This window comes from Stigmatopora argus, chromosome 12, assembly GCF_051989625.1.
Source record: "Stigmatopora argus isolate UIUO_Sarg chromosome 12, RoL_Sarg_1.0, whole genome shotgun sequence".
NCBI lineage: Eukaryota > Metazoa > Chordata > Actinopteri > Syngnathiformes > Syngnathidae > Stigmatopora > Stigmatopora argus.
Window position 1 is genome coordinate 2,856,313 of NC_135398.1, and position 27,781 is coordinate 2,884,093.

At 37.9% G+C, this 27,781-nt stretch overlaps 3 protein-coding genes across 8 annotated transcripts in view; all 3 read right to left on the bottom strand.

Moving 5' to 3' along the window:
- Nucleotides 1-76: 76 nt before the first annotated feature.
- Nucleotides 77-7,705, bottom strand: e2f5 (E2F transcription factor 5). Of its 2 annotated transcripts, none has more exons than XM_077616209.1 (8): nt 6,974-7,705; nt 5,541-5,650; nt 4,599-4,760; nt 3,877-3,985; nt 2,962-3,280; nt 2,145-2,288; nt 1,831-1,869; nt 77-577 (listed from the first exon to the last, which is right to left on the bottom strand). In XM_077616209.1, exons 1-8 carry the CDS (start codon nt 7,100-7,102, stop codon nt 507-509), a joined length of 1,083 nt encoding a protein of 360 aa, XP_077472335.1. In that variant the 5' UTR covers nt 7,103-7,705; the 3' UTR covers nt 77-506. The 2 variants fall into 2 exon arrangements, with proteins under 2 accessions (XP_077472335.1, XP_077472334.1); XM_077616208.1 differs by having other exon boundaries at nt 1,816-1,869.
- Nucleotides 5,543-19,526, bottom strand: lrrcc1 (leucine rich repeat and coiled-coil centrosomal protein 1). The gene is made up of 20 exons (XM_077616203.1): nt 19,307-19,526; nt 18,595-18,800; nt 17,660-17,725; nt 17,416-17,583; nt 17,148-17,314; nt 15,958-16,080; nt 15,148-15,320; nt 14,217-14,385; nt 14,005-14,153; nt 13,338-13,542; nt 12,233-12,351; nt 11,929-12,130; nt 10,994-11,179; nt 10,747-10,921; nt 9,451-9,614; nt 9,178-9,386; nt 8,217-8,354; nt 8,016-8,151; nt 7,736-7,911; nt 5,543-5,650 (listed from the first exon to the last, which is right to left on the bottom strand). The coding sequence occupies exons 1-19, from the start codon at nt 19,348-19,350 to the stop codon at nt 7,795-7,797; spliced, it is 2,916 nt and encodes a 971-aa protein (XP_077472329.1). The 5' UTR covers nt 19,351-19,526; the 3' UTR covers nt 5,543-5,650; nt 7,736-7,794.
- The window catches only part of LOC144086304 (RNA-binding Raly-like protein), a 51,156-nt gene continuing 42,086 nt past the window's right edge, over nt 18,712-27,781 (bottom strand). For 4 of the 5 annotated variants that reach the window (XM_077616211.1, XM_077616210.1, XM_077616213.1 and 1 more), the window contains 7 exons: nt 26,483-26,558; nt 25,300-25,347; nt 24,307-24,503; nt 22,848-22,949; nt 22,046-22,194; nt 20,992-21,029; nt 20,040-20,545 (listed from right to left, as the gene is read on the bottom strand). In XM_077616211.1, coding sequence (XP_077472337.1) covers nt 20,997-21,029; nt 22,046-22,194; nt 22,848-22,949; nt 24,307-24,503; nt 25,300-25,347; nt 26,483-26,558 — 605 coding nt within the window. In that variant the 3' untranslated portion in view covers nt 20,040-20,545; nt 20,992-20,996. Of the gene's footprint in view, nt 18,801-20,039; nt 20,546-20,991; nt 21,030-22,045; nt 22,195-22,847; nt 22,950-24,306; nt 24,504-25,299; nt 25,348-26,482; nt 26,559-27,781 lie in introns of those variants that run through there. The other variant, XM_077616215.1, reaches the window with a different exon arrangement.

A 27,781-nucleotide genomic window follows, 5' to 3' on the forward strand; every position in this document is an offset into this window, starting at 1 on the left:
CCACTTACCACATAGACAACACCTGTAACTAAGATATGCGTGCCTGTATGTAGTTTTAATTTTGAATGAACGGAAATTGTGATTTGACTAGTTTATTACAGAAAAAAATTGAAAACAATTCTTGCAATGAATTGCCACACGAGACAAAACGTTCTGGTAACAAATAAGGCAATATGGCATCAAACAAATGTTTTTTTTTATAAACTTACTTAAATAAAGATATAAAACTGTAACCTATAATGAACGCAAAACACCAAAGCCTAAAACGGCAGTGCTACAATAAATTAGAGTATGTCACTCACAACATACTAAAAATTCAAACACAAATAATAATGTGAACTTCTCAACTGTTTTTTTAGGTGTGATTTTTTTTAAATATGTGGGCAGTTTGAACGTTCAACGTTGTTCAATAAGGCAAAGTAGTAGTCAGAAATAACGACCGTAAAGACCAAAGCATGTCAATACAAAGAAAGAAAGGGAAAAGTGTACTCCCTAAACTTCATCTCTTAGTAGTTGAGGACCTGGACGTCAAACAGGTCACACACTCCGGCGCCGTCGTCGAGGGTGAAGCTGTAGTCTGAAAATTTGATTGCACACAACACAAAGATGGATACAGTTGAGAAAAGGATATTCAAGAAAAATAAAACAGTACAAGTGAGGAGTGGGGGCTGCTATTTTGAAGGAAAAACTAAAATTATGATGAGGCTTATATGCGAGTAAATCAGTGGCGGGCCGTCATTATTCCAAATGGTCTGTTAGCTTCCTTTCATTGCTTTTCCCCCTGGTTGCACTGCTTCCAGATGTGTGTTTTCATATTGAAGCATTTAACCAATCACATTTCAGCCATTATTTGTTGCCAGGATCAGAAATCTGCCTCAAAGCCTTCACAATCAGTTCTGCGGGCTCTGCTGCATTAAACAAGACTGTTGCTTTTAACCAATCAGATTTCGAGTTGGCAACACCACGATGCTTTTTCGCAGGGATTGGCATTTTGCCGGCTGTGATACGTCATTGCTTTCACCAACTATGATTGGCTAGCTATAGAGAGTAGGCGGGCCAAAGCCATAGTGAGGCAGCCAGAGATCGCAAACTCCACCCACAATGGCCGACAGAGTAAAAACAAATGGATTTGGTTGCAGATTTGCTCACAAAGCTATTTTCCAGACTGACTTTTCCAGAAAAAAATGGACATAATTAAGAAAGGGCGGTCAACTCCGAAGCTAGCAAGCCTGTTACAGCCGGGAAAAGGGTGTGTGCGCCATTTTCAGTGCGCTAACTACAAAGAGCTACCAAACTGTATTTGGAGCAAGCTGCACAAGCAAATATATTGTTGTGTTGATTTAAAGCCATTTTCAAGACGGACTATGTCAGAAACACGACAGGAGAGGCTCGACTTTCAGCATTAGCTTCGATCCCGATAGAAAAGGAGGAAAGAAAGGAGGATGGATATTGTGTACAGTTAAAAATGATTTTTGGTGAGTAAAATATGGCTATATTCCTAAATAATATTTCAATTGTATGAGGTTTTTATTGATGATTTTTTATGTGTCGCAGCTGTAGCTGCTGTAGAGGTTTTATAGCCATAAAATTGGATTGATTCCGATAGAAGGCGCTACCCCAAAATGCACGGACCGCCACTGGAGTAAACACAGTAAGCTTTTTTTGTTGAGAAAAATTTAGCAAAATGACACTTCACTTTTCAATACAATTATATATTTTTTTTAAAATCTTAAAACTTTTTCTAATGACTGATCAAAGTCTTTTTTGTGATTAAAGTTGCTATATTTTCAAAACAATGAGAATCCTGTATCTCACCTTGAAAATGCTTACCATCAGTAGACATCAGCTCATCAATAAAGTCAACAGCTTCTACAAAAAAAAAACATTGGGTTGTAAAAATGTACCTTTTCAAAAAGGTGAACATCACAGACTGGCTCCTCCCATTGACGTCAATAGACGTGGAATCCGTTTAAACTGTGAGGGCGGGCTAGGAATGATCACGTTTCAGTGCCAATGACGACAATTGACTTTGAATCCAATTTACCTGAGACGGACAGGCGGCGATCGTACGCAGTTCAAATGGCTAAGTATGTTAAATTCCATGTTTTTTTTATCATCTTTCATTCAGCTAAAACAAAAAGCACCTGTGCTATCTCTGTCATCCTTCATTAGCTCCCCGACACTGTTGTGCCACGGTGGGTTACTCATATCCAATACCGACTGGAACTTGGAACTAGCCAGGTCCATCTGTTCCAGATCCACCGTGGTTATCGGCTGATAAGATCGTTCTGCGAGACAGAGGGAGAAAGTGCAAAATCAAATCAGACATTACATTTTCAGGGCGGCCAACTACCTCGGAATTTCAAAGAGTTTCTCCGGAAATGCAACGCAAACTCTGGGACTTCGGACTACCTCCCCAAAAAATGTCACTTATTTTTTTTCTAAGCATGAAGCATAATTTCAAAATGATTATTAAAATACTGCTTCATGCTTAGAATGGTTGTACTACTGTACGAATAGAATACGTTTTTGGAATTTCAAATAGTTTCTCCGGAAATGCAACGCAAACTCTGGGACTCCGGACTACCTCGCAAAAAAATTTCACTTAAATTTTTTCTAAGCATGAAGCATAATTTTAAAATGATTTTAAAATACTGCTTCATGCTTAGAATTGTTGTACTACTGTACAAATAGAATACATTTTTGTATGCTTGTTATTCATTTAATTACATTAATAAATAATTTTATTTCATTTTTGTCTGTTTCTCGTATCTTTCATACAAAATTGGGATCCTGGTCATTTTTAAAGGGTTGAGTTGTTAGTTTTTTGAGGACCGTGGAACGAATTATGGAATTTACATATAAAGTACTGCTCTACTTACGAAATATTCATGTTACGAAAAAAGTTCTGGAACCAATTAATTTGGTAAGGAGAGGTACGACTGTACTTTCGGTTCTCACCCATGTGCGCCTGAGAAGACGCTTGCCACAGATTGGCGTCTTGGCTCATCGGGGCAATTTTCTGGTCTGAGCCGAGCGATTCCTGGCTACAGAAGGAGGACGCCGTGGTGCTGGAATCGGAGGAGTGGACGGGCGTGGAGGAGGGCGTCCATTGCGGGCTGAGTGACAGACCCGGGGAGGGCGTCAGCACATCGGTGGGGGGCACGGGGAAGACCACCGGCATGCCGCAGTCCGGGTCCCGGTTGATGAGCGTGACCTTTATTGGGGCTATCTTGCTACGCAGGTTCACTTGATAGTTGTTACGACCAGTCTGACCAGTCTAAAATACAGTAAGAAAAAGAATGAGTTTGTCTGAAAAGAAAGATGAATAAAAATAAAAAATATATATTTGAAAGGAAGATTTCATATATGCTAAGTCTAAGGATTGTAAATTAGCATATTTATGACTTTTTTATTATTGTTATTTGAGCGTGACCTATCTTACTACGCAGGTTCACTTGATAGTTGTTACGACCAATCTGACCGGTCTAAAATACAGTAAGAAAAAAAATTGAGTTTGTCTGAAAAGAAAGTTGAATAAAAATAAAAAAACACTATATTTGAAAGGAAGATTTCTTATATGCTAAGTCTAAGGATTGTAAATTAGCATATTTATGACTTATTTATTATTATTTATTTGATTATTTTCAGTTTGACTAGTGGTACTATGAATTCTGAAAAACATACAATATTTTTTTTATTCTGGAAGATATTTTATTTCTATAATCTACGTATAAAACACCCTGGATGAGACAGAGTAGCGACTCGTGATCCTAAAATCATGGTTGTTTTATTCTACTGGTATCATCTTTGATCTTAATTATTTATTTTCCTCGGAAATATGGCCTCAATATTCGTAGTGTTCAATGTTAATACCTTTTCTGGTAGCAGCACCTCCAGCTGCGTCCCAGATGGAGCCACGACAGCGAGGAGAGTGTTGCCACAGAAGGCATTGCAGATGTCCTCATGCGTCACAAATTTATAAGTGGGGGAGTGTTAAGCAAAGAGGATTACAAGCCATGGCAAGGGACGACGTATGTGTGTGTGGGTGTGTGAGAGGGGGGTCAGAGCAGTAGACAATAAAACACACACTGAGACAATAAACTGGAAAAAAAATAAGACCGGGAGCAATTTGGGATTAGCTAGGCTGACAATAGCAATTATAGTTATAATCCGTCTTTCGTTCGTTTTCTCTGTTCTCAGTTAAAGAGGATCAAGATGGGGTTTTTGTTTTGAAACCAAAATAAATTTAGACCTGGGGTATAAGAGCATGATTTTGTCAAATTGCTCAGTGAAAAACAAGGAGAAAATCAATGTTAGTTTGGTCTTGCTACTTGCACACATTTTCTCAATGGCTGCTATTAATGGAGAGAAACGTCCAATCCAAATAAACTGTGAGGGGTCAGTGATGCTTTTTTTTACGAGAAAGTGTATAATAATCCTACCATTTTTTTAGTTGTTAGTCAAACAAATGGGTGTGTTTGAAACGGCAACCCAAGCAAAAACATGGATGACATGAAAACATTAATGTAAGCAAAAATGGAAGACGGAATCTCACGCCATTATAGGCCAGCATGCTGCCAACTAGAAAAGGATATTTGCTTGTGATCGGATCACGGTCCAGGTCTTCTGTGGTCTCCTGCAACCACCTCTTCTGCTTGTCCAGCTCCTTCTCTTGTGCCTCTAACTCAGAGATCTGGTCTTGCAGAACTCTCAGCTGGTCAAGTACTTCCTGGTTCTGATTCGCCTTGTTGTCACCTCTGGAAAAGGTCAAGCCATTAAGTACAAAAAAAAGGAGCTTAAACATATACTTGCAAGTGGACCTTTTAATCATTGTTTACCAAAGAGATAAAGTTAAAGAATTCTAACCATATTTGAATGATTAGTCCAAAACCAATAGAAAATAAAATCCCAGTGTCCAGGCTAAAAAGTATGTTTATAGATTTTCAGTCATATGGGGATACCTATGATTAGTTGTTAGTTTCCATTGCATGCTAAATGTGACAGAATGTGTATGGGTAAATGAAAAAAAAAAAAATCTGAAAAAAACGATTTTTTCCCTTTTTTGAGGGTACACGGTCGATTGGTCGCCGGTCTTTTGGTCGCCCGGAAGGTTATTGATAATTACCATTTAAATCGTTGCTCAAATTCCCTAAATACAAACTGTGAATGACTATTTAGTCATACTTAATGCCCTATTAATTATTAGGCTAAAGAAAAGCTCCAAATTTCCCAGACTTTTATTGTTTTTTTGTTGGAGAACTTGTTAAGACCCTGACTGACGTAGCTTCTTAAAAGGGACAACGCATGTACATACAAACTCTTATACACACACGTTGGCTCAGTGAAACTGCTCATGGCCATTGTTGGCTTTTATTGATGCGCAGACCGTGTTGTTTTACCTTGTTTTGTCGCCGGTCTTTTGGTCGTCGGTCTTTTGGTCGCCCGTTGTTACGGTCCGGGCGACCAAAAGACGGCGACCAAAAGACCGGCGACCAGAAGACCAGCGACCAATCGACCGCACATGTTTTTTTTAGTACCTCCATTGGATGACATTTTTGTTTTTCTTCTCAATCAAGCCCACACCTTCCAACACATTGGTGATGTCGTATATACGCCTTCTTTGCTTCACTGCCAAGCTGTCTGCCGCCTGTTGATTCAAACACAAGTGCCAATAAAGCATTTTAACGGGATAACGCATCTCCTCATCCTGACCCTTGAGACGACCTTGCAAACAATGTTTGAGGTGGAGGGAATCAGAGAAAGGGGGTTTTTAAGAGACGGTATTTGGCAAATTAAGCTGTACAAATAGAAAACGAAACCTGTTGGTAGAAAAGGATTGTACAATGGCGGAGGCAGTGGGGAGGAGGGGTATATTGTGCCTGCAGTGTAAACATTAGAAAAGTTTGGCGCTAAATAGGAGAGGGAACACTAATAAAATGCAGGTCAACCCCTCCCACACAGGTCTATTCTTTAGCTTTTTAATAATACACTATTATTGGCAATCATCTTTAAATACTGCATATCTACACACAAAAACACCAAAATGACAAGACACAATAGTTTTGTACAATTTGCTTGAAAAAAAAGTGGAAGGAGCACTTAATTCTAACATTTAAAATCCTTCATTGCAAATTCATAACTAGCAGAAAACAATAAGTTCACATTTAATGATTGTTATAAATTTCCCGAGACAAAAATAATTAAATAACTAGGCTTGATACATCCCTAGTATATACCTACTAAATTTACAAAAAAACTGAAAATTACCTGCCCAAAACGCAGAATGAGGCAAATTAAATGCCCTATCCTAATGCCCATCATGATAAAAAAAAATCAAAGTAACATTAAATGACACAATTATGTTGTGTTTGTCGTCAATTTGACCTTATGTGTCCAATGTATTTGAATACCGGCATTTAATTCCTTACAAAGGACTGCAAGTTGTCAGAAAACACGAAAAAACTACTTTCACCAACACAATTATTCTACTTAAAGTTAACAATTAAGATAACATACAAAAATATAGTTCATATCTCATTATTACTTTTGTTGAACTTACCGTAACAAAGTGTGGTGCGAGCTAGCTACATCAGTTAAGAACCTGCTATTTTTAATGGTCAAACGTTTACATATTTGGGAACCTTTTATTTATAAGAGGTAAACGTTTACATATTTGAGAACCTTGTAATTTACTGGGTAAATGTTTGTATATTTTTAGTTGAATTCAAGTTTACACACAGCCAGCCACGCACGCACACGTGTATTAATGACCCTTTTAAACGGCAGTGTTATTTGGTTAGCATGAAAAAGCAATGGCGGCGCTGTTAAGACACAATCAGGGTGCACCTGATCAGCCGGCCCCGGCTTTTGACTTGGGATACACAGGCCGGTCTTTGTTTCACATCTGTTGCGAAGAAAGCACCTTACCTCCAGAGGACCACACAGTTAAAACTCACACGTATATACTCACCACTTTCAAATCAAGGACGCCATCACTGGACTCTTGGAGCAGACCTACAAACTTGATAGTGAGGCGCCCCAAACTTTTCTCGTGGCGAGCCGGCGTCGAGCGAACCGGCCCAGTCGTTTCACAATCCATTTTTAATATTATTATAAGTTAGTGGGGTCACTTTCCTTCAGTTCGGACGGGATACTTCACCTCATTACGCTTTCTTGTAAGAGTTCACGCCTCGCTAGTATTTTACCTGTCCCCCCCACTCATAGTGAATCGAAGGTTCGCCGGCTGTTGCCATGGCAACTAGCGCCCCACCTTCCGGTCACAACACTTTTTTTTTTTTAATCTCCCCAAACGTGACCGTGCCCCTTGACTTCCGAGTTAGAAACCCCGTATTAAGGTTGATTGATTAGAAATGGTCGTCAGGTTTGATTAAAAAAAAAAAACTAATTTTGAAAACATAAATATTTCTAGATTTTTTTTTAAAAAGCTGAATAAATGAATGCAATACATATGAGAAGACTATTATAAAGCTTAAAATCATTAAAATTATTGGTGACCATTTTGTTTATAATATATTATATGTATTATATATATTTGGGCCGAGGTGGTTAAAGCTCCCTTTTAACTTATTTTAGTCCTCCAGGCCCGCTCCATGCCTCATACATAAATTTTCTCATCTAATAGAGATAATTCTGGTAATTTAATTAGTCTTTTTACAGGAATATAATAAAGACTAACTTTGAAAAAAATCAAAATAATTTAATAAAAACCTACTTATTCAAAAGATACTTCCATCCAGGCATTTTCTTGCATCGACAAGACACCATGATCGGTCACCATTTAAAATCTTTGAGTACACTATTCAGCCGTTTCATTTTCTCTTCAGTGATCCTCTTGTGGGCGTCGACCTCCAGCAGCAGTTGACGCATCTCTTCCTCCACTTCGAATACCTACAATAACCGAAAAAGTGTAAAGTCTAACTTACAGTTATCGGCATAGGTTGACAGGTATGAAATTGTGAAAAAATTCATACCCACCGTAATGGGTAACTTACCTTGTGATTGGCCTCAGCTATGTGATCGTGTTTTTCATTTGTCAGTTGAAGCAGCTCAGCCTGATGAGCCGCCTGGAGGGACTCGATCTGCATGCGAAAGGTATCGTCCATGCAGCGCAGCTTCTCCATTGCCGCTCTGAGGAACGAGACGGGACGTCCGTTGAACGTGGCGGCGCGTCTTTCGCGCCGCCGCAAACGCACCTGTGCGCGTCGCTGACTTGCTCTTTCTCTTCCATGAGTGAGCGTTCTTTGCTCTCGAAAATGTCCTTCATGCGCTTGACTTGGTTCTCCAGTTGAGTGAGTAGCTGAGCCTTCTCCTGCCACTTTTTACTGGACTCGCTGTTGAATAAAACATGAACCGGACAGAAAACTGGGGGTTTGTTTTCAAAGTATTTTTTGGGGAGTGTTTTCCAACCGGTGTGTCGTTAGATTAGATTAAACTTCATTCACCCGGTACTTGGGAAATTCACTCTTTTGCAGTAGCAAGAAGGTGAAAATACAGACACAGGAAAATACATTGTAGACCTAAATAGAATAGATAATAAAAATATAACGAAATAGACATGGTCAAGTGTGTTGGGGGAAATTATAGGCAAAAAAAAAAGTCATACATTGTACTATTCTGAGCAAAATGCGTAATATTATGGGAATGACATTGAAATATGATGAACAATAAGACCATGTTGTAATATTAATTTAAATTGTTGTAAGATTACAAGATTGACGCTTTAGCGACGTAAGGTCGATGTGAAAAATGAGTTATTGAAATAGCTTTTTTTGTGTTTCTTTGATGTCTGTTGATACAACTTTGATGACCATTACTTTATTTTGTAAAAACCGGTGACAGAATTTTAAATTAAAATATTTTCAGATGGTGGTGTGCCAAGATTTTAGCAACGCAGTTCAAAAACGTTGTTTTCAAGTCCGTCTAAAACCACGTGTTTGTTGTTTTGAGTTCTTAACATAGCAACTCTATTTTGAACGTATTAATGGTGCTTCCTCTCTTTTCAGCAGAGTGAAACGTGAAATATCACCAGTGATTTGAGGGGAAAAAAACTAATAACACAATGTAAAATACCCAACGTACTTACTGTTATGATAAAATCAGCGTCATGGAAAAAAATACATAAAAAGGAATTGATTATGGAGGTTGTGAACTTACCTGTGAGCTCGCTTGACCTCGTCAATCTCGTCCATCTTCTCCTCCAACTGCTGCTTGAGCTCCTCCTTGCGAAGGCCGAGGTGTTCCACGCGTTGGCCCAGCTCGGACGCCCGAGACGTCTCGGCCTCCAGCTGCCTCTGGAAGGTCTTCTGGTCCAGGTCCTTGTCGTCCCGCAGTCTGCGGAGCTGCTCGTCGCGCTCCTGCAGGTTCTGCGGAAAAGCAAGCGGCGTCAAGTCTTTGCTTTACTGCCATACGCACGCCTACTTCACGTACCTCTTTGAGTTTGCGGATGGTTTCCGTCTGATCCTCCATGATTTTGCCTTTGATTTTGAGGGCATCTCTGTCTCTCTCCATCTGGTTCTTCTGCACCTCCACCTGAGCGACCAAAGCCTCGATCTTGGCCTCCATGCGACCGCGGTCCTGAGCCAGAAACGCTCCTGTGTTAAAGATGCACACAAGGAAGTGATGCAACCTTTTGGCATTTGATGACCTCGACCAGGAAGAGCAATTATAGTTTGTGTTCTCTAATTCGTCTTCCTTTCTGTAACTCAAAAAGAAAAGAGCTAATTTTTTGGACATTTCTTCCCACCATTTTCATGACCATTGCAAGCAAAGCTGTCACAAAAAGTAGGGATACTAAAACAATCTCTTTTCAGTGCATGTTTTTGCACTAGAAGTCACACTAGCCAATGAAAGGGGGAAAAATATATAATTCTCACTATTTTTATTATATTAGGAAAAATTATACCTGAAAGTAATAGTAAAATTGGGAACAACAGCCAAAATAGTCATCTATAAATGGACCATAATAACAGTTTTTTGGATAAATGTATCGCCTAAAAAACAACAATAACATACCAACCTGTTGTGGGATCAGACTGAATAAAATAAAAGACATAAGTCATACTGGAGTATAAGTTGCAATTTTGGGGGAAGTTTTTTCTTAAATTTCATTTATCAGGAACAAAGAACAAACATAAATTCAAGTAATAGTAAATACTAAAACAAATAGGAATACTAAAACAATCTCTTTTCAGTGCATGTTTTTCAATAGCCAATGAAAGGGGAAAAAATATATATAATTCTCACTATTTTTAATTTATTAGGAAAAATTATACCTGAAAGTAATAGTAAAATAGGGAGCAACAGCCAGATTAGGCACCTGTAAATGTACCATAATAATATTTTTTTTAAATAACCATAGCCTAAAAAACAACAACAACATTCTGGAGTATAAATTGCAATTTTGCGAGAAGTTTTTTTTTTATATTTCATTTATCAGGAACAAAGAACGAACATAAGTTCAAGTGATAGTAAAATAGGGAACAACTGACAAAATAGGCACCTGTCAATGTAACATAATAACATCTTTTTGGGTAACTATAGCCTAAAAAAAAACAACCAACCTGATGGCGGTTAGAGAGAAAAAAAATAAAACATAAGCTGGATTTTTAGAGGAATAAGGTAACTTCCACAGCATTTACTATTAATAACACAACAACACATTTTTCCCGTCAAATTAAACCAATCGAAATCGTGATTAAATCATGTTCCTGATGGTTGACCAACCTTGCTGAGCAAGCTCCTGCCCCCAAAGCTTCCTCTCCGCCCTGAGGCCGTCAATGACCGACTCCTGCGCGCCGAGCTGGGACGACAGGCGCGTTTTGTCCTTCTTTAGCGAATCCAGTTGAAGACGCATCCGGCGGTCCTGATCCAGATCGGCCTCCAGAGACTGAGCACGCCTCTGCGAAGAGAACAACCGACTCTCTCTCTCTCTTCCTAAAACTGCCATTCATTTTGTTTGTTTTTTTGCCACCTTGAACTCAGCCAAGGCGTCTCTCTTGGCTTTGTGGAGCTCTGAAATGCGGCTTTTCTGCTCCTTGACCAGCTTGGTGAGCTCCTCCACCAGGCAGGTCGATTTTTTCTCCATCTGTTGCGACTGAGCCAGCGTCAATTTCAGCTCTGGCAGCTCGGCTGACATTTGATCGCACGCCTTTTTTAACTGCAAAAGGGGAAAAGACGTCTTTAGATGAGTTGTTCACACGTTACCGCATTTTCTCGCATATAAGCCGGATCCACGTATAAGCCACACTCTTAAAATTGCCTTAAAATCGTTGATTTTTTTTTATTTCTCTCGTATAAGCCGCCCTCTGATTCACAATTTTCACCTCCATATTCATGGTTTTAATAGGGAGTACAAATGTGTTACTTTGAAGGCAAAATCTTAAGAAAAATCATCGCACGTGGTATTTCGGAGATAATGTATAAATCGATTGCTGGATTGCACATTCCTAAAGCAGGTTGCCTGGACATAGACAAATTCAAAAAGGAAGTCACGTGAGCAGTACAACAGGGAAATGTGTCCATAGTGGTATAGTTTGTCATCCTTGGGTAAGATGGCGGCGCCCTGAGCGAGCAATGGCAGGCTCAAGTGAGTTTTTTTCAACCTAACCTTTTATGCAAGACACGTTTTTTTCTTCTTCTTGAATTTCATCCATAGACGTGCATCAAAATAAATTTTGTTAAGCGTTTAATCAGTTTATCTTTTCTCTATTTTGAAATAAATGACCGTATTGGCCATATTGTCTTGCGTTATGGCATTTTGTGCATGTCAAGTCTAATTTGTGCGCATATAAGCTATACCCTCGATTCAGTCATCATTTTTTTAGCGACAAATACGGCGTATATGCAAGAAAATACAGTACTTTTTTTCGTAGTCGTGACACGTTTGCGTTACATCTGTCGTCAAACCTCATTGAAGCGCGCAGCCTCCATGGTGAGCGCCAGCCGGAATTCGTCCTCCAGGGCCACGTACGCCTTCTTGCTCTCCTCCACCTTGTCCTTCGACTCGGACTCCCTGCGAGAGAGAGCTTGCCTCTCGGACGCCAGTTCTTTCGCCAAGACTGTTTGGAAGTCCATCCCGCCCGGCTGAAGCCGCATCTCCAGCTGCTTTCTACGGACACATACGAATGGTAGCGTGTTGCCGAATGCCGATTTTGGAGACTACCGTCCTTGATAAAATATGTGAGTTGTTGTCGTATTAAAAAAAAAACACCTGTGTTCTTGCTCTCGGCACGCTAGCAATTCTTGCAGCTGCTGCACTTTGGTTTTCTGGATGTCCAACTCGCGCTTCAGGGTCGCCACTTCGTTCTCCAGTTCCTGCTGACGCTTCATCTGAAAGAGTTGAATTGAATTGAATGCTTTTATTGTCATTACACAAGTATAGGGAGATTTAAAGCTTCACCACAAAGCCCACAAATAACAACAACAAACAAACAGACAAATAAATAACCCATAAATAATGACAATAAATAAGTAGTCACATAATAAATAAGTAGTCCACAACCTAAGTAGGGAAGTGCACAAATAACAACAAACAAATAAACAGATAAATAACCTAACAAATAAGTAATGCATTAAGTAGTACTCAACATAATAAATAAGTAGTAGTCAACATAGTAAACAAATAAGTAGTAGGCAACATAATAAATAAGTAGTAGTCAACATAGTAAACAATAAGTAGTAGTCAACATAGTAAACAAATAAGTAGTAGTCAACATAATAAATAAGTAGTAATCAACATAGTAAACAAATAAGTAGTAGTCAACATAGTAAACAAATAAGTAGTAGTCAACATAATAAATAAGTAGTAAGCAACATAGTAAAAAAAATAAGTAGTCAACATAGTAAAAGAATAAAAGTAGTAGTCAACATAGTAAAAGAATAAAAGTAGTAGTCAACATAGTAAACAAATAAGTAGTAGTCAACATAGTAAACAAATAAGTAGTAGTCAACATAGTAAACAAATAAGTAGTAGTCAACATAGTAAACAAATATGTAGTAGTCAACATAGTAAACAAATAAGTAGTAGTCAACATAATAAATAAATAAGTAGTAGTCAACATAGTAAACAAATATGTAGTAGTCAACATAGTAAACAAATAAGTAGTAGTCAACATAATAAATAAGTAGTAGTCAACATAGTAAACAAATAAGTAGTAGTCAACATAATAAATAAATAAGTAGTAGTCAACATGGGTGATCGGGCCCGATCGCATCATTTTTTTTGACGATGGGAAACGGGTGAAAAATGTTGGAAATGGAAGTGTTCCTGCTGTAGGCCTGGGCGCTAAATATTCGTTCGGCGAGTGGCGACATACCTCATGCGCCTGCTGACGAGCCTGCAGCGCCTCCCCGTGGGCAATGTCTTCCTCCAGTTGCCGTATCTTGTGCTCGTGACGCTCTTCGCCCGAGCGCGCCTGCTCCAGCTGCTGGCTCAGTGAGCGGCATCTCCCGTCCAGCTGTTCCACGCGTCTCTCCAGCTCGCAACGTGTCGACCGCTCCTTCAGCAGCAAGTCTTTAAGCCTGGAGAATGTCGCACTGGATTTGAAGTCGCATTTTTGGGAGGGTAGTAATTTTCATTTGATGAGAAGCCAAGAAGTATGTGTTTACGGATAATAAAATGGAGAACAACTGGCGAAATAGGCATTTTAACAAAAAAGTTTTACAGTTTAAAAAAAAACCAACAACAACATAAAAGGCTGTCGGTGATCAATAGAGGGGGGAAAAAAAAACATACGTAGCAGGCCCAGCCACACTATGACTTATAGTCGGGAAAATACGGTAATGCCCAAAGGAAAAAAATGTCTAAATAAAACCTAGCGTGTCATGATTCCAGTTACAAAAGGCTTCACACGATAATTGAGGTTAGTTTTAATGATGAAAACCAGCTCATTTCCCATGATCGGATATTGTTGAAAGGATTTCCCGTGTTGTGGGTGTGGCCAGAGCGAGGAAAAAAAAAAAACATCTGATGTTGCGTCGTACCTGTCGGTGGTGTGCATGGCCATACTTTGCAGGTCTTTCTCCTCGCTGACCTTAGTCTTGAGGCACTTGAGCTCGTCCGTCAGCTTTGTGACGACCTGCTCGGCCTTCCAGCGTCTTTCCCTCTCCTGGTCCCGCTCCTCTAAAATGGCCTGGAGCAAATATAGACAGGAGAGAGTCCAAATCTAAGACAGATAAAGGGAAACACTATTTACCTTATAGGTTTCCTCCTCGCCGGACTTGCTTTTGGCATCGATTGGCTCCTTGCCGCCTCTCTGCGTGAACCTCCTCGTGGTCCCTGGTGCGTCGGCGCCCCCTTTGGTGATGGTAGAAGCCCACCTCACGGTGGGCTTGGTGACCCTCGGCTTTGGATTCTCGTGATCGCTGCGCTCCAAAACAAGTTGGAATGGATTGAATTTGATGAGAAAGGACATTTGAAGTAGGAAAAAAAGAAGCAAAAAAAAAAAAAGAAGAAACAACAGTTTCTTCATTTTTTATTTCTTTTTTCATATACATATTTTTTTTCCCTGTACCTTTGCAACATTTCTGCTGTATTATTTTTTTGCATTTTGTGGTATTTATGTTTTATACATGTATATATATATATATATATATATATATATATATATATATATATATATATATATATACACATACACGTGTATATATATACACACGTGTATATATATATATATACACGTGTGTGTGTATATATATATATATACTTATTTGTTTACTATGTGTGTGTATATATATATATATATATATATATATATATATATATATATATATATATATATATATATATATACACACATATATATAAAAAACAAAAACACAGGCTATTGCAACAATAATAAAAAATATTAAACCATAAAACCGACAAATATTAGTACAATATTCCCTCGTTAGTTACGTTTTTTTCCCCGAATTTTGCGGGGCACGGCGAAAGTCGGAAAACTACTGCGGAAATATTTTACGGTCTAAAGGTAGTCCCCCATTTTTCTCTGTGTACCGCGAAATCTGCGAAAGCGCAAAAAACGCAAAAAACGGGGGAATACTGTAAAAATTTGTAGTCAGAATATTTGGTAAAAGAGTGAACAGAGTTTGGAAAGGAGGACTAAATAAACAAAATGAGTAAGTCACCCGCATGAGCGCTTGCTTGTTCGCATCACCACGGCTTTATGAGATTTGGGAGCGACGGAACCAGCGCCGTTTTCCTTCCCGCTGTCACAATCGGTCTCTGACGTGCAGTCTCCGCGATCCGCGGTTTTCCGCACATTTGTCGTCGCCTGGCTGGGCTCGTGTCTTGCAGATGCCTGAGGAAAATAATATTGGGAAGCTTTTGGTCTGTCGTGTGTGTGTGTTATCAAACGGCTGTATAAATAAAGTTGAGTTGAAGTGACTCGTAACTCAAGCCCCAGGTGCTATCGGAGAAATCTTGCCCCATCGTGTGATTTTCAGACGTCCAATCAATTTTGAGTTTACACTACACAAAGTGGTAGTGCTGTACACTACATATTTATATTTACACCAGTTCAGTTTTGCTGAACAAAGAGCATTTAAGTAAAAAATCAAAATCAAAAAGCGGTTCTAATGCAAAGAAACTGACTTTTTTTCGGCTTCTAAACTCCAAAAAGTCTTCATTTTTCTTGAAAAAAAAAAGGATTCATAATAAATATGGAAATGATCTGAGAAAGCTAATAATCTGGATGGGAAATGGTCTCCCCAACGTGAAATTCTGACGCAAAAGAAGGAGATTGGAAGTAAAATGCATTTTTTTTTGGAAGCACAAATCCCGCCAGCATTGGGCAGCCCAAGGGTTATTTACATTTATATTAAGTTATGAGATTACTACTCTGACTGGAAGAGGGAGCCAAAATATGCGACGGGGACATCTTGAGGTGGAACTCAATTATTTTGGAATTGGAGTGTGCGGCATTAAAAAGAAAGCACCTGCTGAACAAGGCGGGACACCTGCTGCTCCAGTTTCTTCACCCTCTCTTCATGAACAGATGGCGTCCGGGCGACTTGATTGGCGAAGGCATCCCTGATACTGGGCAGGGTCACAAAAGTATCCTTAAAAAAAAGAGAGAAAAACTTTAAGTATAGATGAAACTAGTATATGAAGATTATTATCATTTCTTACTTAAAGATGCAATACTTCTCATTGCAATTCAATAGCAATCCTTGCAAATAACTAGCACGTATCCTTTATTGATTGATTATTTATCTGTTCGCTTGTTTGTTTGTAGTTGCTTTTTGTGCACTTCCCTACTTATTTATTTGCACCGATTTATGTTGACAACTTATTTATTGATTAGTTATTCTTACTATTTATTGATTATTTATTTGTCTGTTTGTTTGCTGTTGCTTTTTGTGCACTTCCCGACTTATTTATTTGCGACGACTTTGTTGACTACTTATTTATTGATTATTCATTCTTACTATTTATTGATTATTAATTTGTCTGTTTGTTTGTTGTTATTTCCACGAATCCTTTATTGATGATTTATTTACTATTATTATTTATTGATTATTGATCTGTTCGCTTGTTTGTTTGTAGTTGCTTTTTGTGCACTTCCCTACCTATTTATTTGCGCCGATTTATGTTGACAACTTATTTATTGATTAGTTATTCTTACTATTTATTGATTATTTATTTGTCTGTTTGTTTGTTTGTTTGTTGTTGCTTTTTGTGCACGTCCCGACTTATTTATTTGCGACGACTTATGTTGACTACTTATTTATTCTTACTATTTATTTATTATTTATTTGTCTGTTTGTTTGTTGTTGTTATTTCTGCACTTTTTAGCCAACCTTCAAATCTAATACTTGTATAATGACAATAAAAGCATTCATTGAATTGAATGCTTGTTATTGCCATTTTACAAGTATAATGACATTTAAAGCTTCACCACAAAGTGCACAAACACAACAACAAACAAACTAATAAATCACCAATAAATAATAAACAAATAATGTCCCTCATCTGAGGATGTGCTGGGAAATCAACCCAATCATGTCATTTTCAGAGGTCAAAAATTAAATTTAAAGCATTCGCTCATTGACAAAGATAGAAGTCCAATCCAGTTTGCCTTTTTTTCAGCCTATTTACAAAAAAAAGCAGGGATAGCCAAACTCACCGGTTCACTGGGGCAACCATCTGAGAGCAGGAGGAGGTCCACGTAGTTCTCCAGCCCAGGAACGTCACCTGGACTATCCGTCATATAATGGGACAGCTGTCCCAGACGATCCACGCCATCCAGAAGCGCCAATTGCGGGAGCGACTGCATCACAATCTTATGGTAACCTGCAACAGAGGGATTCCAAAGCTTTTTTTCGGATTGATTTTGGCACATTTGTATTTATTTATTTTGATCCAACGTATCGGAATGCCGGTCACGGTCTCACCTGGAGTGGCACACAGCGGGTTGTCCTTTCCGCCGTGGCTCAAAAGCACCTCTCTCAAGCCCTGCAATCCCAGCAGGCACTGCAAGAGTTGTTTGAGGCTGCTCAGGCGGTTGCTATGGAGACTGAGGTGCTTGAGTCTGCGCCCGGGGCCGTGGAGATGCAGCAGGCCTGGCGGGCACATGGCAATCACCGCGACTGCCGATAGAAGACAATTGGGGTCCTGGAAAGTCCCCAATGAACTCACCGCTGAGGTCGTTTATCTGATTGAAGGACAAGTCTAACCTTGTTAAATTCACAAGGCCGTTCAATCCTGAGGGTCACAAAAAAAAAGAAAAGCTATTAAAAAAAGCAGCAGTGGAAAAGTGGAAGTGAAGCACCACGATTGGCTCTTGAAAACATCCCTGCATTCAATACAAACAGAAACCACCACATCTAAATCACTTTCAATCAGACATATTAGAATACAACACACAACATTCATGTATATAGATTTATTTTTGTTGCTGATCTTATGTTCTTATCCATTTCACTTACCTTAAATTGATTTAAAAACACTAGCAAGTTTATATCCCGATATATTTTTAGCATGAAAGATGACATTAATCCAGGTACTTACTTATGATGACTACTTACTTATGTTGACTACTTACTTATGTTGACTACTTACTTATGTTGACTACCCACTTATGTTGACTACCCACTTATGTTGACTACCCACTTATGTTGACTACCCACTTATGTTGACTACCCACTTATGTTGACTACCCACTTATGTTGACTACCCACTTATGTTGACCACCCACTTATGTTGACCACCCACTTATGTTGACCACCCACTTATGTCGACTACTTACTTATGTCGACTACTTACTTATGTTGACTACTTACTTATGTTGACTACTTACTTATGTTGACTACTTACTTATGTTGACTACTTATTTATGTTGACTACTTATTTATGTTGACTACTTATTTATGTTATCTAATGTTGTTGACTATGTATTTATTGATTATTTATTTATTATTTTTGTTCTTGCTTAATTATTTAGTATTTATTGATTATTCATGTATTATTAGGTGATTCTTTGTTTGTTGTTATTTGTTCACTTTGTGGTGAAGCTTTACATCTCGTTACACTTGTATAATGACAATAAAAGCACTCCATTCAGTCGGTCTTACCCTCAACCTTGGCTATGACATTGCAGGATAAATTTAAAGTCCTCAGGGCTGTGAGAGTGCTGAGACCTTCAATCTTGGCAATGCAATTGGAGGAGAGGTCCAAGTGTCTCAGGAGCCACATCGATGACAGGCCCTCGATTCTGGAAATGCCATTGCAATGCAGATTGAGCGAAGTGATGGTGGGATGCAGGGGGACATCCAGTAAGCTACAAGAGAACAAGACACATTCCTTTTTCTCTGATCAACAATAACAAGAGTGTAAGGAGGGGAATTTTAAGTCGACAAAATAGACGGGCAAAAAAGAAAACTATAGACTACTGTAAAAAGATGGCATATAAATGCCCCCACAAAAAAGAAAAAGGTCATAAGATCAAAAAAATGAAGCCAATAGAAAAATGTTTGTATTAAGATTAGATGTGTTCATTAATATACATTAGTATATCCCTAGACCATAAAATCCCATACAAAATATTAATGAACATGCCAAAAGAATCGCGATTTCCCGAGTCTTTAAAAAAAAAAAATTGACTGGTGGCTTCATCAGTTAAGTAAATTACAATAACAAAATACACTTGACTGCACTTTTTTAAACAATACGTACGTATGCACTTATTCTGTCGTAACATTAAAGCGCCCGACTAGTGTTAGGGTTTGGTACTAGCGTTTCCTCAACTACTGTAAATTTGAGTTGGAGAAAAACAAAGCAACTTACCTTGAAATATTCTGATCGATGAGACTTATTTCCTTTTCGTCCATAACCAGGGACTAGAATTGAAAACATTTACAACCACACACGTATCGTACGTCACCCAAGAATCGAGCGATTTAGATTTATCGAAATAATAGACGGTCATAGTAGGTCAAGTAGGGCAGACAGTTAGGTCGACAACGGGGTTATGATTTCAGAAAGGAGGCCATGAACAACGCGGCTGAAAGTAATTACTTTTTCAAAGGTCATTATTTTTAATGAAAAATAGGCCACGGCGTAAAAAAACCGTTTGGTTTTGAATTCGCCGCTTCCGCATTGTCTCAGTGACGCCATTGTACGTCACATCCGGAATCGACGGATGTATGTGCTTGAATACTTTTAAAAGTCAAAAACAAGTAACTTTTAAACGTACTTTCAATCTGAGCTAATTCATTAATTAAAATTAAAATTTTAATTTAAATGTTAGTTGTTTTCGACTTGAAAGCGTAAAATAGAATTCACCCACATACATTGTGCGCATGCGTCGATCTCACTCCGTATGTGACGTTCAATGGCATCACTTGTATTAAATGCTTTAAATTAAATCATTTAATACATATTAATTTTCTGTGCCGCTTGTTCTCACAAGGGCCACGGGGGTGCTGGAGCCTATCCCAGCCAACTATGGGCACCAGGCATAAAAAAAAATGAATTTCCTTTAATAATTCCTTAATTCATAAGAACTGGTAAAGTTCACTGATAATTAACAGGAAGGTTTATTTCAAAAACCTACAATATTCTTATCCATAGCTGTACAACCAAAGCAATGAACGGTCCATAATAGTCACTTTTTATGCTTTTACATGCTGATTGTAAAAAATATTCATCTTTTCTTCCACATAATTTGGGACATAATACGATGCGCGGCAGAAAGAGACAAAATGACTGTACAAATATGCCAAAGCACACATTCATATTTTTTCAACATACATTTGCTGTAAATCAATTAATTATAGACGATACAGACCAAAGTGGCATTGGATTTCAATTCAAGCCACTAGTTTGGATGACCAAGACATTGGAAGTGTCAATGTTGTCGTTTTTTTTTTTAATCTGATGAAGCAAACACGCAACAATCTGGACGTTCTCTCTGTCTCTGCTTTTTTTTTAATTATTATTTTTTTATTTCAAACAGTCCATCCGGTTTTGCTGGTCAACTCCACTGCAATGATTTTGTGCCACGCAGACTTCTGTCATGTTTGACTGAAAACACATCACAGTGGCTAAAGTGAAAACCTTTTACGCAAGAACACCGTGTTAAAATAAAATGTCACTGATAATAAAATCCTCTCTACTCTAAGCCTCGTCTAAAAAAAGTCCATAAGAACACTTTGCGTAAATCAACAAAGACTTAAGAGGAAAATAAATCTTCCGTAACACATTCAATAGATGAAAAAGGGAAAAAAAAGACCTAACCTATTATAAAAGATTGTAAAATCTCATTTTGAAATAAAATAAAAACATCTTAAAGGCATTTTTTCTTCACAAAATGTTCTACATATATTCAAGCACTTGTCAAAGTTTTTAAAAATAAATAGATCTAAAAAAAACTAAAAATAAAGTTGCTGTTAAAAAATAACAACCCAAAACCTCATTTTAGCACTTCCGTTAAACGTGTGTAATTCAGCAATTATCTTTTCAATACTAACCTTTCTTAGTTTTCAATATCCGATATGTGGTTCTCTGTCTGAAATCAAAGAACAAAAACATAAAAACTTAAAATGTGCCTAAACTAACAGCGTCATCAAACCAACCACCATCATAATCCAGTTCAACAATGAGCATGGCAGCTAATCGGCTAAAAAAGAGATGCTAATATAGCATACCTACGTGAATACACAATACCAAAAAAAACATGCTTTATCACAGTTATGTCTTTTGAAAGTCTTGAAGTTGATTTAACCACCGTCATAATCCAGTTAAAATAAATTTGACAACTATCAATGACCATGGCAGCTAATCGGCTAACAAGATATGCTAACATAGCATACCTACGTGAATACACAATACCAAAAAAAACATGCTTTATCACAGTTATGTCTTTTGAAAGTCTTGAAGTTGATTTAACCACCGTCATAATCGAGTTAAAATAAATTTGACAACTATCAATGGCCATGGCAGCTAATCGGCTAACAAGTGATGCTAACATAGCATACCTACATGAATACACAATACCAAAAAAAACATGCGTTATCACAGTTATGTCTTTTGAAAGTCTTGAAGTTGATTTAACCACCATCATAATCCAGTTAAAATAAATTCAACAACTATCAACGGCCATGGCAGCTAATCGGCTAACAAGAGATGCTAATATAGCATACCTACGTGAAGACACAATACCAAAAAAAACATGCTTTATCACAGTTATGTCTTTTGAAAGTCTTGAAGTTGATTTAACCACCATCATAATCCAGTTAAAATAAATTTGACAACTATCAACGGCCATGGCAGCTAATCGGCTAACAAGTGATGCTAATGTAGCGTACCTAAGTTAATACACAATACAAAAAAAACGCCCGTCTTTATCACAGTTCTATCTTTTCGGAACTCTTGAAATTGACTTCCAACATTGCCTGTATTGACAATACCGTTTTTATGTTGACTTTATTACAGTACCTCCAAAAATAAAGTGAAAATTAGCCTGTCAATCAAAAGTGAAGCGTATTATTACACGTCAAGTATGTCATAATTGTGTCAGCTCACCATGTCTCCCGCTCCCTCATCCTCAAAATAATCGTCGCCTCCGTCCGTCATCTCCCCCGCCTCGCCCTCTACCGTCGCCCCCAGATCTTCTCCGCCGGAGTGGTCGCCGTGGTGACAGTCGTAAGCCTCCTCATGTTTCTTCTGCATCTCTGCCCACCAAACAAAACAAATCAAAACAAACCAAAATGACCCTCCTAAGACCCGAACTCTTACCAGGCATGCATTTTTGTTTTCTCATTGATATTTAGGCTAAATGAGACCTGACGAGCAGTGTTCCCTCTAAGCTGCGCGCGTGCGCAATTGCGCACTACTCTCGTCCTCGCTGCGCAGCAGCAATCATATGGCGCGCAGTAAAAAAAAAAAAAATCGGATTTTTTTTTTTTTTTTTTTTTTTTTTTTTTTTTTTTTTTTTTTTTTTTTTTTTTTTTTTTACCCCTTTCCCCATGATGGCGCCGTTTAAGCGGCAGCAAGTGGCAGTAGCTCTGTCCACTTATGTTTTTCGTGTTTTACAGCATGTTTTACATGAAAAATGGACAGGTCGCCGAATGGACGTTCCGCCGAACGTTCATTCGGCGACCTGCCCGTCTGTCAAACGTCCGTCGGCGAAACGTCTTTAGGCGAATCATCCGAGTATCGATGATGTCGCTCACACTGGTACTCAGTGCGCTCAGGGAGGTTGACTTTCTGCTCAGACCAACGAAAAATTAGAGGGAACATTGCTGACGAGTGTAAAAACAAAGATGGACGCCGGGTCATAGGAGTTTAAAATTAGAACAGCGAGTCCCCCTTTTTCATGACTTACCATGCTGCCTTTCAAATTTATCGAGCCTCCCTAACAGGGAATCGATCTTGGTCTTGATCTGCGACAGTTCCTTTTTTATGCTCAGCAGTTCGTCCGTTTTCACTGTGTAGCACACGTGCCAAAATTACATCATTAAAGCACAATTTTAAAACAGAATGAACAAGAAATGAATTTAAACGACTTGTGGTGGTGCCCTGCCGGGTATGTACATGTACCGTATTTTCTGGACTATAAGTCGCACCAGCCAAAAAATGCTTAATTAAGAAAATGTTGGGGTAATAAAAAAAACATAAGTCGCATTGGAGTATAAGTTGCACCAGCCAAAAAATGCTTAATCAAGAAAAAAAAGAACATAAGTCACATTGGACTATAAGTCGCACCTGAGTATAAGTCGCACCAGCCAAAAAATGCTTAATTAAGAAAATGTTGGGGTAATAAAAAAAACATAAGTCGCATCGGAGTATAAGTCGCACCAGCCAAAAAATGCTTAATTAAGAAAAAAAAGAACATAAGTCACATTGGACTATAAGTCGCACCTGAGTATAAGTCGCAGCAGCCAAAAAATGCTTAATTAAGAAGGAAAAAAACATAAGTTGCACCTGAGTATAAGTTGCACCAGCCAAAAAATGCTTAATTAAAAAGGAAAAAAAAACATATAAGTCGCACTGGACTGACTATAAGTCGCACCTGAGTATAAGTCGCACCAGCCAAAAAATGCTTAATTAAGGAGGAAAAAACATATATAAGTCGCACTGGACTATAAGTCGCACCTGAGTATAAGTCGCACCAGCCCCAAAAATGCTTAATTAAGAAGGAAAAAACATATATAAGTCACACTGGACTATAAGTCGCACCTGAGTATAAGGCGCACCAGCCCCAAAAATGCTTAATTAAGAAGGAAAAAAACATATATAAGTCGCACTGGAGTATAAGTCGCATTTTGGGAGGAAATTTATTCGATAAAATCCAACACCAAAAACATGTGTCATCTTGAAAGGCAATTTAAAATTACAATAAAATAGGCTGAATACTATTGTAACGTTACATGACTGACATGCCTGGTAATGTCAGTAACGACGTAACATATTAAGAGTTATTCAGATAACTCTAGCATAAAGAACATATTCACTATTTGCATCTTGTGATCTGCAGAATATGATTTTCTTTTCGGTGCCATTTTTCTTCAGCCCTTCTCAGTTGTTTTTATAAATTACCGTCGATGTTGAAATTATCAACACATGTTTAGAGCGCCCTCTTGCGGTTTAGTGTGAAAATAACACGTCAAATGATATAATAATGTGTTAATAATTTCACGCATAAGTTGCACCGGAGTATAAATCACACCCCCAAAACTATGAAAAAAAACTGCGACTTATAATCCGAAAAATACGGTAGTAAGTTTGATTTTACAGACTGCTTTTCTGAAAATTGAATTAAATGAATTTAAAAGAGTGCGTACGTTGGGGTCCCGTGACAGAACAGGCAACGTTGACCAACCGGCAGGAAGAAGAAGAGGAAGAAGACGGGGAAGAGGAGCCCCGGGCTGAGAATGAAGACTTGGTCCTACGCGGGGTGGACGGGACCATGAGGCGAGAGCGTTTGACCGGGATGACGGCCCGGGTGGGCGGGACCACCCGGCCGTGGTACTCCAGTAGTCTGAGGAGACAATAGCCACTGTCAAAGGGAAATTCAAATGTTTCTTTGTTTGTTTGTTTTTACATATGGCCACACTTTAACTCCATTTGTTTCACCATAGATGTCCAATCTGTTTAAACTTGGAGGGCTGACAGCAATCAGCCAACATCCTCATCTAGTAACCTCAATTAACACTACAAAAGACATGTTAAGTTTCATTGTAAGTCGACTTGACTCTCTGAAATTGGGGAAAATTACCGAAATTTTCCGACTATAAGTAGCGGCTGCCATAAAATTCAAAATGAATTAAAAAAAATATATATATAAACAACAACATAACAGGCTCTCATTGGACAGAGGAAAAACATTTTGAGTTTTAACACAGACAAAAAAAGCAAATTATAGTCCGGAAAATCCGGTCATCAGTCATTTTTGAGTCATTATTTCTTGAAATAAGTTTTTAAACATCGTAGTTGATTTTTTTTTCCCCATGACATTTAATTTTTGTAAAGTAAATAGTCATTAAAACAGAAAACGACTCAAACCGACATGCGAACGCTCAATAATTCACAGCGCGGGTTGTAAACAAAGACATAAAAATGTCAAAAAGAAAGATAAATAGACAAAAATGAGCAGCCGGGGGACAATCTGACAGTCGGCGCGTGGGTAAAATTGCCATTAGGATTCGAGTCGTACGGTGTTTGTAAGGTTTTTTGGGGGGTTTGTAAGGGGAATCATAATCATTTATAAGGGCAGTTATCGGCAGAGGTTGACAGGTATGCATTAGAGCAGATTTGGAATGAAACCCATTGCATACCTGCTGTAGAAATCATCTCTGTAGTAGTCATAGTCAAACTCATATCCACTGGGGGCATAAAAAGAGACATATTAGAAATGAGAGTTAAAAAAAAACCTGGCTCGGCTGCACTTTCAATGAACCTGATGATAAAAAAGGAAGTGCTTCAAAATGTCCCAAAGCTTTTTGATTGACAGCTCATTTCATGAAAGCAGATTTTGGGGGAAGCGTGTTCATAGATTTGCTGATTTTTTTTAAGGAACGTTCAATAAATAAGACAAAGGTACTAAAAGGGTTTTATCAAGGACACCAAGTATATTGTTCACTTCAATTATATTTGAGAAAAAATAAAAAGAAATGTCTAATTTATTGGCTTTCTCTTTATAATTTCAATAGTATAATTCATCAAACTATAAAAAATATCATGTGATTTGAAAACATTTTATAACAGCCGAAATTGAAGGAGTTGTATAGTGCAAAAAAAATGAATTCTCATTATTATAGTTTTATAATTGCGTCTTATCAATATATTTTTAGTCATGTTTGATTATACAGTCATTCATTTTGTAATATATTATTGTCAAAACAGTATAATAGGAGTGAAACATCGAGATTAAAAATACTTAAATACTAAAATTTTCTACATAATTTGATAGGACATTAGAAAGCTTAAAAACAAAATGTTTTCAATCTTATTCTTATAATCCTTATTCAAAAGATACAGTCATACCTCTACTTACGAATGCCTCTATGTACAAAAGTTTCAGGTTACGACATTTTTTATATGCAAATGAGTGACTTGAGATACAAAAAAGAGTAACAAAATCCCCCAAAAAGTATATGCATTTCCTTATCCGTTATTTTATTTTTAAAACATTGATAACAACCCCGCAGGGGACTATTTCAGTGGCGCAGGGCACATTTTCATATGCTTCATCTATCTTAACACATGAATAAATCATCTCCTTATAATTTTCTCTCATTTTTGTATGTTTTCTCACATCTTTCATCCAAAATGGAGACACTTTGACCCATTTTAAAGGGTTTAGTTGGTAGTTGTGTGAGGACCGTGGAACGAATTAGAGAATTTACATATAAAGTACACCTCTACTTACGATTTTTTTCAAGTTATGAAAAACGTCTTGGAAGCAATTAATTTTGTAAGTAGAGGTACGACTGGAATTGAATAAAATAATGGTCCAACCTGTACAGGGACGACAACGGCCTCTTGGTGGTCAACTTGGGCCGGTATGGTTTGGGCTCTCCTGCCATGTTGATATCTGAAAAAACAAAGCGTACGTATTTACATGCCATCAAATTATTGTGTGTGTGTGTGTGTGTGTGTGTGTGTATGTTTGCGTGTTTACCAGTCTGGTAATTTCAAGAACACTTTCTATCGGGTAATCGTCGCCGAATTAATGGACACGACGTCCTTCCGTAAGGAATTCTCTGTACTTTGAGTCCACCGAAAGGAAAATGGCCACTTTGGCAGCCCGTAAATTTCACCCCGAGCACATAATGTGATTATTTTTTACGAGATAGGCGCAAGTATGGGAATTTGACGGGATAAATACATCACGAACGCAGTAACTGGCTGCAGATTTAGTGTGCCATTTGCCTAAAAGCTGACGACGCGACTATTTCAACGTGATTCATTTTTCTGCCGCCTTTTAATCAAGCAAAAGAAACTAAACAGGCTCTCGCTAAATTACTCTCAAGTCATTTGAAGACGATATATTGGCTAAATATGGGGAAATATCTACTATGGAATGTGCCCTAAATGACTGACAAGATTTTATTGAAGCTGTCAAATGGTTGTGAAGGTTTTGAAGGTGTTTTTTTTTTGTTACATTCAACGAGGGACTCAAAAAAACACGGGGTTTAAATACACAGGTGTGGGTTGATGACAATCACAAACACCTGGCTCACACAAGGAAACACACTCAACCACCAAAAGCCCAACAAAGCATGACAATATGAGATACTATCCTTTTACGTGGGAAAAGATCTAAATTAAATTGTCTTCATATAAATTAACAATTTGTCAGAGAATGAATACAGTAATCCCTCAATTATCGCGGCTTCACGACATCGCAGAATTTTTCTGGGGGATTTTTTTTTTGTTAATTAAGTTTTATTTTTGTAAGTTCATAAAAATGTGAAAATCCATGCTGAAACTCACAAGCGGAAGCCACTCCTCTTTCCTCCGCTTGCTACAGCATTGAAGTAAAAAAAATAAAAATATTACATTTAAAACAGAAAACTATTTATATCTATATATATCTATCTATCTATCTATATATATATATATATATATATATATATATATATATATATATATATATATATATTTCACGGCTTCACTACATTGCAGCTTTTTTACTGGGGGAATTTTTTTTTGCTAATTAATTTTTTGGGGTAAGTTGATAAAAATGTAAAAATCCATGCTGAAACTCGCCAGCGGAAGCCACTCCCCTTTCCTCTGCTTGCTACTACAAATCAG

Coding starts and splice junctions, on each gene's coding strand:
- e2f5 (XM_077616208.1), bottom strand. CDS start 7,102: ATGGATTGTGAAACGACTGGGCCGGTTCGCTCGACGCCGGCTCGCCAC. Junction 4,761..5,540: donor AAAAATGTCATCCAATGGAG/GTACTAAAAAAA, acceptor GACCTTTTCCAG/AGGTGACAACAAGGCGAATC. Junction 578..1,815: donor TGATGGTAAGCATTTTCAAG/GTGAGATACAGG, acceptor TCAAATTTTCAG/ACTACAGCTTCACCCTCGAC.
- lrrcc1 (XM_077616203.1), bottom strand. CDS start 19,350: ATGGACGAAAAGGAAATAAGTCTCATCGATCAGAATATTTCAAG. Junction 17,584..17,659: donor TCAGATAAACGACCTCAGCG/GTGAGTTCATTG, acceptor TGTGCCCGCCAG/GCCTGCTGCATCTCCACGGC. Junction 14,154..14,216: donor GCGAGGAGGAAACCTATAAG/GTAAATAGTGTT, acceptor TATTTGCTCCAG/GCCATTTTAGAGGAGCGGGA.